Source organism: Vigna radiata, chromosome 9 (assembly GCF_000741045.1).
Source record: "Vigna radiata var. radiata cultivar VC1973A chromosome 9, Vradiata_ver6, whole genome shotgun sequence".
NCBI classification, from domain to species: Eukaryota; Viridiplantae; Streptophyta; class Magnoliopsida; order Fabales; family Fabaceae; genus Vigna; species Vigna radiata.
In genome coordinates this window covers 1,628,727-1,639,729 of record NC_028359.1, presented here as the reverse complement: position 1 = coordinate 1,639,729, position 11,003 = coordinate 1,628,727, and the positions used below count along the sequence as shown (strand labels likewise).

Genomic DNA, 11,003 nt, shown 5'->3' with positions numbered 1-11,003 from the left:
TGAAAAAACCATAAGAAATTGGTAGCAGAGAGAATCCAGTTTATCCTACATCATTGCAACCTAGAATTATTACTTCCTTTTGACATTTTACACAAAAATTGACTAAGTGCAGCAAAAGTTTTGAAACAGTGACAAATTAATTCCCAACAGAAAAAAGAATCAATGAAAAAATGATGCACTGCAGGTTTGCACTGCTCCATCCCACAAGACATCTGGGTAAAAAGAAAAGAACTACATTTTATCTTTTATCCTAGTGGCAGATATTGAACATCCTTTAGTATTTGTTGTAGGAGAGCTACAATCACATTTTCTTCTTCATTTGCAAGCCAAACACAATATGAAGCATTGACTGCACCTTCTCTTTTTATAAGAAGATACAGAAAAAAAGGGGGAAAGAATATTAGGGTTGGAAGGAGGAAAATTGAAAAAAAAAAGAAAGAAAAAAGGAAGATTATGCTGCCCATCCAGAAACAAAATAAGGTCTGCCTACCCAGGAATTTTGAAACAGCCACTTCTGGATCTTTTTCTAAAAGCTCCTGCTAAAGATTTTGAAGGGCACTTGTAGTGTGTGTTAATGTAGCCTCCAACTCTATGGTTTTGGTAAGAAGGGTAAAGAAGCCTTCTCCAAGCAACCCAAAAACAGGTCAACCAAAGCAGATACATGTCCTCCAATCATCTTTCTTCCTCAGGCATAGTACATGTATAAGCTATTTGCAGCAGCACAAGCAATTGAATTCTCAGTTGGGTGCCATGCTAAGTGCAGCAACTTTGTTGTGAAATCAAAAGAATTCCCATTTGCATCAACTCCAGTGCTTTCTGCTCCTGTTCAAGATAACCAAAATATATATCCCAACTCTTGCTTGATATATACTACAGGAAGAACAAGATAAATCATGAAAACACAGCATTTGAATAGAGAACTGACCACGTCTTACAACTCTTGTTATACTGTTTCCCAGTGATCTAGAAGGCCTTGATGGGGTTGGAACTTGACGTCTGAGGAAATGAAAAAGTTCATATAAATGCTACAGTGCCTGATTAAACCACAATTATTTTTAAAGCTTCATGAATAAAATTACCTCATTGGATTTTTACTGGCTTCCAAAGTTGTAGCCTCGGTACTTCCAGGAACACAACCAAACACACGGAATAGATTGCTGGCATCAAATTAAACAAAATAGTAAGATGCAGGCTCAACAATATCAGAACCACAGATAGATTAAAATTGAATCACACACCTGTAAGAGCCAGTTGAAACTCGCAATCCATCACCACTTAGACAACACTCAAACTTATCAAAAATTGAATCATTTTCATATAAATCACAGAGCTGGAGAAAAATAGAGCCCGTTACTATGACTTGATAAAGCAAAAGAGATTCACGGCTCATAGCTTATGTAAACAAGGGAATCTAACCTTTGGCCTTAAATACTCATGAACCTGGAATGTAGCAACTGGGCCAGAATCCATATTGATGTCCCATAACTGACATCCATGTAAAGAAGATGAAATATTGAGATGAGGGATTTAGATTATTCTAACATGTAGAGAGGGCATCCAAACAAAGTACGACAACAGGATCCTCTGAATTGAATGTCCTAGGAACAAAGAGTTGTAAAATAAAAATTGAACAGAAAAATGTTGGACCATGGATACCATCAACCACCATAATTGTTTTCTAACAAATACCAAATTTTCCATAAAGTTAATTGAACTTGATGACTCTTTCACCCTAAGCAAGAACCGTATCATTGAGATCAAATAACCATGTTTCATGAGGTTCAATTCAATAAACTATACAAATACTCCCAACAGCTTTATGAATTTTGGAATAATAAATCTCTCTAACCTTTAGGGTCATGTAATCACGACTAAGTATATATCTTCCATCCTTTCCAAATTTTATGTCCGAGATAGAAGCAATAATCTCTGTGAAAAATGATCGGGATCCAGGGGCCTCCTGTTCCTCAAATCTGTACAATAAACAATTTTCTGAGTCTACCAGGGACGAGAAATTACGTAAATATATACATATAATACGAGAGTCCAGAAAAATGTTTCTTTATAGACAAAAATCGGTTTCCCCTGTAAAGAACGAGTTGAATAATCTATTTTCCTTTAACTTTCCCAATAAATTCGACACTGTTAAGTATAAGCTATAAGGTAAACCAGCAACATGAAAAAGATAAGCTTACAGTTTGGCATGAGAATCACATAATGCTGACTGCCGCAAGTCAACAAGACGAATTGAACCCTTTGAACTGCTATATGCCAATGTATTACAATGTGTAGGGTGAAATTCTGCTGATGTTATAACCTCTGCAAGAACAGTATCTAAGATCAAAGCTCAACCAAAACTACAAAAAATTAGAAATGAGAAGAGTAACTTAAAAAAAAAAAAAAAAAAAACCCTTCAATTTATGAAACCCAATCCACAAGATTAGCAAGTTTTTATCTCTTTGAAATTCTAGTAAGTTTTAGTATGACAATGAACAAGTTCTATTACTGGGTCTTTTTTTGGGGAAGGGTCCCTAGGTGGCATTTAGGCACTATACCATGCCTTGCTTGATCCACAAAGGCATGCATATAGTTCGGGTGTTGTTTACTTCATTCAAGGTAACACCTTGCATCATAGACACACCATTTTTGACATTAGCATTGTTTAGTAAAATGATGGGGTCCATGCAAAGGTTTAGGATTTTACTCATTCGTGCAGGATTATTAATAGGAGGTCTGTTCAAACTAGTGTGATGCTAGGTTTTAAACCAAAAATTAGAATTACAAACATATTGCTATCTGCCTGACAATATGCTGCAATCAAATTCTATATGCAATAACTGCAAAGGCTATGTTTCCTTGGCAAACTTCATTAAAAATTCACTTATTAAAAAGCCCTACATCATTAAAATTTACCCTCACCCATCAAACCTAAACACTAATACAACATATATTATTCACAAAAACCAAACAACCATCAATCCAACCTTAAAATTCCATCCAGTTGGGTGTGAATCCCCTTACCAAGACATACAACCAACGAATCTCAGTCCACCTGTTATATACTCTTAATTCTCCTGGAAAACCCTGATTCTTATAGGTTAAATTAAATCCCAGTCTTACTTCCCTTCAACATCACAAAGATCGGGCTAGAACAATTTACACATAACAGACCTCAGATAACTACAACTCTCATTTTTTCATCACTTCTTTAAAGGACAAAACATCCATGATGGTTGTACTGTTTCCCCGTCAAAATGGACTAAGCATTACGTTTCATCTGTGACTGTATTCATTTTTCAACAACTTACAAGGCATCTAGACAACAAAATTGGCATTTTGCAACCAGTATTATATTTTGATTTGATTAGATAGCAGTAACACCCACTAGTAACTAGATACTGCTTCTAAATTTTGTTATTTAAAATTTAAATGGATAAACTTTGCCAAGTAAACAACAGATCGACATTTTCAACAAAGCATAAATATACAATAGGGAAAACTTACCAGTCAGATCCTCCATATTTGCAGGCTTTACATCAACGATATTAAAACTTTGATTGCTAATTTCCAAATTCCAAAGATTTATTCGTAAATCATCAGCTGATATGAAAGTTTCGCCATCGCTAGAAGATATTTGAAACATACCATAGTCCAATTTGATCAGATTTCAGAAAATCAAGATAGGCAAAAAAAAAATAAACAAAGGTGCAGCAAAAAGGTGAAACAACACACTATAGAAGTAGACAACATTTTCAAATCAACACTACATTTACAAAAATAAAGATAACAAAAAGCAATATTCAATGCTGAACAGTTTACAATAGAAGCCATAAGGTTTCAAATCACCTGTTATTTGAAATAGAATTAATATGATAATCATGTGCGTGGGCATATACTCTTCGGCAACGGGCCATCAAACTCGTCTCATGGCTGGTTACCTACATATTTTACAACCAATGAGTTAGCATTAATTGAACTACAATTCAAACAAGTAATTGCAAATGTCAAGGCTTGAAAACTAGCTTCACTACATACTAAGTTACAGTCACAAACAAGGATGGAACAATCAACAACTGAGAAGAAAACATGCAAGTTGGTTACGATTCAGGTGCTGAGTGTTAAAGGAAATATAAGGAGAGGGAGAGGGGTTATTTTGAAAAAGTTCAGCTGTTTACTGTTGTTAAGTAGTTTCTACATGGCAAAATGCATAGTTCGTTCCCCTGGAATAACCATAGACTCTAAGCTGATCTGATTTTACCTCTACTAGAATATTGGACTCGTAATCCTTCATTTTCAGCAATACAGTATAGGGATTTGATTATTTACCTTTACTTTCAAATATAAATTCTGGAATCCTAATCATGTGTAATTTAGTATAGGGATTTGATTATTTTCCTGATGCCTCCTTAAAGATTTCTTCAGAAATAAACTAGAGTTTAGGGTCTATAACATCTCCGATGACATTCTAATAGTAAAAATATTATTTAAAATAAATTGGGCCTTTAAGATTTTATTACCCGACCCAGACTAACATGGTATTAGGTTGGGGGAAAGTAGATGGAAAGGGAGGGGTGGAAGGTCATGATGGCAATAGGGCACGGCAAGTGCGGTTTTGACTATCTCCATCCCCATACTTAGAGTATGAAAATTTTACCTTATTATATACATTCCCTTCAGCTAACGAGTGTACAGATACCTGCCCTTTACTATTTCAAATATTAAAAAATAATATTTTTACACAAAAAAAAAAATACAACAAATAAAACATGACATTATCAAGGATTAAATGTCAAAATTACACACATTCTAAGGGTTTACACGATTAAAAACTAATGAGAGTAAGATATTCTCATGTGAAAAAACAAACAATAAATAAGAATATTAAAAAAAATAGAAATAACCAAATATGTGCCCTAAAAACTATTTGATTTAATGAAATTACGGTTTGTGTTTTCTGAAATGCAATACATCTTTTGAATGAAACCACAAAAAGTCTAACAATGGTTGAGAAAATGAAAAGTTGTATGGCAAGAAAAAAAAAATGGTTTTCCAAATAAAACAAAGCTAAGGACAAGAGAGAACAACGAAGATACATTGTTTAGGTTACCTAATAAACTATAGATGTTTTAATAATTTAAAAACAGAGACGGATATGAGGACAGGAACAAGAAAGATATCTAGATACTCATCCCCGTCTTCAAACCCAATTAAAAAGAAAATTCTAGTATCACCAACCCATATGCAATCAATGTAGTCAAAATCGGGATGAGTTCAAACAATATCCACCTGGACAAGTTTATTCGCCATCACTAGTGGAACGGGTGCAAAAACCCTCCTAACTCAATTTTGGATCCCCTCCAATATTGAAGGGATTTGGAGGAGAGATATGGGTTTAAACATCAAGGTTTTTAAAATAAAATGACCAAAATCTCCATACATTTTATGTGCAGGAGTGGACTATAAGGGTTCAAAAGTAAGATGGTCTTATTTTCCCTCTTCCCTCCCTCTTGAACCAAACATAATAACCCTCTTCTCCCCTCCCTTTAGAATCCCGCCCTCCACTGCCATCCTTTGAACTAAACAACGCATAAGATAAGTAATCTTAAGCAACACAATGAAATCAACCAACAAACATGCTTCTTGTAGTTGCAACAACCCACACACATTCAACCTATATCTCCCATGAGATATATAGCATTTGGAATGGTCATGACTACATCCCCATTTTGAGAAACCCCTCTCCAACAATAAATAACTGTCACTATCACCTCCAGACAGGAGGTAGATCCTTCATCCGTCATAAGCACTGCTAAACTTATAGACTCTTTCATGTTAATTGATCAATTTTTGAGTTGTTCACCGTAAAAGACCATACCATAATTTCTTATCCCCAAGAAATAAATATTGGTAAACAATAAATACACTGGAAGGGCTGAACACAACTACCAATGGTAATCTTAGTGAAGGTATTCCTCCTGGTGGAAATGAGAAATCGTTGCTTAAATAATTGTATGGTCCATCTGGAGATACTCCATTTGCAAGAAATGATCTAGAGCTACTGGAACTACTTGAACTCGCAATAGAGCCATTTCCCATTGCTTTAGGATCAACGTTCATGTCAGAAATTTTCTTGACCTTCTTTTCTTGAACCTGTTTAATTCTCAAGGAAAAGATACGAATCAGCCTATAAGCCAGATCAATCATGTGAAATCTTACGAAGAAAAAAAAAGGCAGAGAAATTCCAATCACAGAAGAAATTCATCTTGAATATATGCTCAAGAAAATACTAAGGGCAAAGTCCATTGGGATTCATTAAACAGCATAGCCATCTTGCACATTTTCTTATCCTCTTAAAATAATGAAAGTACCAGTCATTTAATTAATTAGACATTACAATGACATACTGAAATAAAAAATGTTTCAATCGTGTAATTTCAAGTAATAATTGCTGTGTAAGGAAGTCATGACATTAATGGATTTAAAAATGAACAGCTGACAAATATATGCACCATAAAAAATGTTTCAATATAAAGGAACTCCTAGAATTTGGGCACAGGACCTAACCCAACCCCACAAACCGGTTTCTGTGGTAAGGTTTGCCCAAAGTTTTATTTAAGTCCTATCTATAACAAGTGTTGCACTAAACACCACTCAGTCTGCAGTTAAGGCAGCCCCAGAAAAAGGCCCAACTGACACTCATAGACTCTCCCTCACACTTAGGACTATGGGTCTGCAGGACGGCAAACACATCTGCCCAAAAAATGCAACTCTGCACTTGAATTAGGAATCTAACTTAACCCTACAAAATCAGCTTATAAAGTGATTTCAGCCATAACCAATGATTAAAAACATAATTTGAAATTTGCAAAAGTTAAGCCCAACAATAGATTCCATTCCAACTTAGATGTTTATGAGCCTTGTTAGCTACAACATATAACCACAAACAGATATAAATTAAAAGCATGTGAAACAAGGAACCAAGCCTAGTTCAACAAAATTGTAACCATGCGTGTCATTGATAAATAAAATGACTTTAAATAGCCTTCAACATTACATAAGGGAGCATTCACTTCATACCTTCCAATATTTGATGGTCTTATCATTTGTAGATAGAAGGAATAAGGCACCATTGGCGGTTTGACACCATTTGATTTTGTTAATTTTCTCTTCTATTTCCAAGCTCTTAAGATAGTCAAACTGAAACAACAATTACAAGCCATAGGTATTAACAATTCTGGTCCTTTGGTATCTTAGGGAGCATTAACTGATGACAGAAAATTACCTCAGGTTCATGACTCTGAAACTCTGTTTTATAACGGAACTCAGGATGTCTACTAATAGAATAGTCCATCCTCTCCAAATCCCTTCTTGATCCTCGATGCTGCAAGATATAGTAGTGTACATAGATATTACAAAATTAAGGATGCAAGATCGAATCTTTCAAATCTAAGTTTGTTTATGAAAGAAATTGCTAAAGCAAAAATCAGACTTACATCTTTTGTATCTGTTCTCTCAAAGAGAACTACTCGGCCACCACGGTCACCAGTAGCAAGATGATCACCAGACTTGTCAAACTCAATAGCAGAAATAATGTCCACTGTATAAAGAAAAATTGCACAAATAATTAGGAAACATACACATTAACCTGCAACAAAAGCTAACCCAATCATGTCAATCACTCCACACTAGAAGCCTTGACTTGACAGCTAAATTATCATTGTCAATATGCTGAGAATAAATATCCAAAAATAACCCATCAGGTTCAGAACATCCGTGTTGAAATTGCTATTCTTTATTGTGTCTTAAACCCTTGCACCAAGAAATAGATCTTAATTACAGTTTGAGATGAGTACTCCATGTTTGCATTGAGTTATATCAACTTTCGAAAAGCAGAAGGTTTTAGTTCTTAAAGAAATTTAGTCCGTTCTCCAAGTCCAAACCTCTACAAAGGTACCATCGTAGCCTTATGGTGTATGATGTCAAAAATTTCCAGAGCTATCCAAAATTAGAATCAAACAGGTTTAGATAGACAAAACTTCAAGAGAACTAACATCTCTAGTTCTTCCCTCAAATAAAAAAATTTATAACATGAATATATTTCACAGTTCAATCACACTGTGTCCAAAAAAGAAACACAGTTCTAATCTGAGTCCTTGTTAACTCCAATTTTTAGTGAGGATTGGGAAATTGAACTTCAATGATACTTGGTGGTTTACTTTTCTTTAACCATACTAAGAACAAAGCTCTGTGATATGGCCAAAAGGCAGGCACTTGAGGGACAATGTTTTCAAACCATACAGGTTATCAGTTGCAGCAATAAAAATACCAACTTGCAAGAGATGCAATGTTGAAACAGCATTGCAATAAAATATTGTGGTGCAACCATCTAGTTGCTCGATGCATACTCATCGTCATCTTTCCTCAAAACTACCCAACCCAAATTCCAAAAGCCACCTTACTATAATAGTACGGTCAAATATCTAACTAACTACTACAGAAAAGGAAAACATTGCTTCAGTTTTGTTGTCGATATATATATTATTATTCTCCTTTGTTGACAGAAAATGGTGTTTCTTCCTCTGCGATACAGGCAAATACGCTACACGCCCATTCTTAAAAATATCGGCAAAAAATCACTACCAATACTTCAATGAATCAAACACCACCAACCCGACCTCTGAAGCCAAACTCCAATGCCACTCACCAAACTCCATACCATTAAGATCTAAGACCTAGCAGCCAAACTCACATTAAAAAAGAAACGAACCAATCCACCTCAACAAAAACAGCTAGCAACACGTCCATAAGCTAAAAACGCAAACCTTAACCAAAACCACCACCATTAAGTCCCACAGCTCGGTTTCAAACTCATATCTCCAACCAAGTAAGAATCCACAATGCAAAACCCAACCTCCAACCACTACTTCCCTCCCCCACAAATCAAAAAAACACTCTCACAATCACACACCGATTAGGCAATGACCCAGAATCCAAAACAACAAGGGAGCAACGAAACATGATCCGAAACAGATCGAAAGCAAGGAACCAAACCCTAATCCCAACACATCAACAACTGGATCCGACAAAGCAACGTAGGAACAATTACCTTCCTGAACTTCCTCCCCCGCCGTACGTTCCCCGAAAACCTGAGAGAATTTCCACTCCAGCGGCTGCGGTGGACCCGCCGGAGCTGCCACGACCTCATCACCACCGTTCATTTCTCAATCAACGGTTCTCAGAAAATCCAACAATCTCTACCCAACAGAGCGCATCGAAGTTTTCCTTCCCGGTTCTCACAAGATCATAGAAACACCCACTAAACAAAGATGCAAATTTTTTAATCTCCTATCATCCCCTTCTCTGGATTTCCAGTTCAACCATTAGAACGCCCAAAAAAACCCAATTTTTTTCTATTTCTCTCTCCTCAAACCTCAGTCCTTTCTCTCTCTAAAAGGAGTAAAATGGGAATTTTTGGGGGATTAAAATGGCTGAGTAATCGGTTCTTTGGGTTTGGAGATGAAAAAAAAAACACACGCACGCACACACACTCTTCTCTGTCTACTCTCTCTCAATAATAGGTTCCTGTTTCTTCTTTTCGTACGTAAAAATATATATATAATTTCTCCGTTCATGATAACCTCACGCGTCTGTCACGCGGGGTTCTGAAAGTTGCGCCTTTAGTTCGACTCTTATTGGTGCGTGGCTGAAATGTCGTCACATCTAACGTCCGTGACAGAACGGTTATCAATGCGGGTAACGTTAGAGAATAATTTTTAGACTAGTTGAATTTTTCATTAATTAACAAAGTACTTGTGAAAGAACCAGAAAATTGTCGATGAAAAAAAAAAAAGTTTAAGGTGAGATCAACCGAAATTACTTCCTTGCCCTCACCTTTTTCTCCCTCAGATATTCTTTCACCACCCTCCTGAGATCTTCTTCCATCACAGAAAAGTGGGCCATGGAGAAGTAGACTACGGCATGATCCAACGGCTGAGAATTGCTAGTGCTTTTCAATTTACAAAAAATGAAAAAAAAAAAACAATGTAAGAAACCTTAGCCCTTGAGATTATGTTGCAGAAATGATAAGAATGGTGTTTGCATGGAATATGGAAGTATAAGAATGTGATTGATCAACCTCATTCAAACACTTTTTTGTTTTCTTTGTTTTATTCTTTATATGACTAACAGTATCATGATAATTTTTACCGATCTGATATAGAGTATAATAATAAAATATTATAAAAATATAAATTTTTATATTTTTCTAAGAAAAAAATAAAAATAATATAAAATAATGGTAAAAAATTTAGATAGTTCAAAGAATATCTTTCATTTTCTATTAATTATAATGTTAGAGAATGATATTCCATTTGACAAGTGTTATAAAAAGGAAAATTAGCTCTTCAAATATCCAACATGTTAAGCTACTTTAATTTAATTCCTAGGATAATTACTTGGACTTACTTTTTTTGTTCTGTTTTCTCTTTCATTTGCATTGTGTTTTTTTATCTTATCCTCATCATGACCAAGCAAACATTTGGGTGTCGTACCATTGGCAGAAAAAGTGAAAAACAAACCACGTTCTTCGAAGGTCGTGGGGTTATTTATATATTCCTAACAAAATAATTATTTGGAAAAAAAAATATGTTTTTTATGTCAATTTTTGGATTTTTTTTTCTTTATTGAAAAACAATCAAATTCTATGACATAAGAAAGACATAACTTTATTATAGATTAGGTTTAAACCTCTTTTTAGTTCCTAAATTATAAGCGGATGTTTAGTTTAGTCTCCGTTTTTAAAAATGTAAATCTTTGATCCCTAAGTTATAAAAAATGTATCAAATGAGTCCTTTTTTGACTTGAAATATTGTTTTTGGTTATTTCTTAACAACTGCTACATCTTTAGATTGTTCTGATTTGTTTCTTAATGATAACAACACTTTAGATTGCTCTTTGTACCTTGACCATGAACATCAAAAAAGGACTCCTTTGATACACTTAGG

The 11,003-nt window shown here is 35.0% G+C and overlaps 1 protein-coding gene across 2 annotated transcripts; it reads right to left on the bottom strand.

Annotated features, from left to right (window-relative positions):
* LOC106774139 (serine/threonine protein phosphatase 2A 55 kDa regulatory subunit B beta isoform) lies at positions 1 to 9,588 on the bottom strand. 2 transcript variants are annotated; one of them, XM_014661006.2, is made up of 14 exons: positions 9,107 to 9,588; positions 7,494 to 7,597; positions 7,283 to 7,381; positions 7,078 to 7,197; positions 5,944 to 6,150; positions 3,847 to 3,938; positions 3,505 to 3,623; positions 2,196 to 2,319; positions 1,850 to 1,973; positions 1,417 to 1,485; positions 1,239 to 1,330; positions 1,080 to 1,157; positions 926 to 996; positions 1 to 822 (listed from the first exon to the last, which is right to left on the bottom strand). In XM_014661006.2, exons 1-14 carry the CDS (start codon positions 9,216 to 9,218, stop codon positions 686 to 688), a joined length of 1,548 nt encoding a protein of 515 aa, XP_014516492.1. In that variant the 5' UTR covers positions 9,219 to 9,588; the 3' UTR covers positions 1 to 685. The 2 variants fall into 2 exon arrangements, with proteins under 2 accessions (XP_014516492.1, XP_014516493.1); XM_014661007.2 differs by having other exon boundaries at positions 5,947 to 6,150; positions 9,107 to 9,587.
* Positions 9,589 to 11,003: the final 1,415 nt, after the last annotated feature.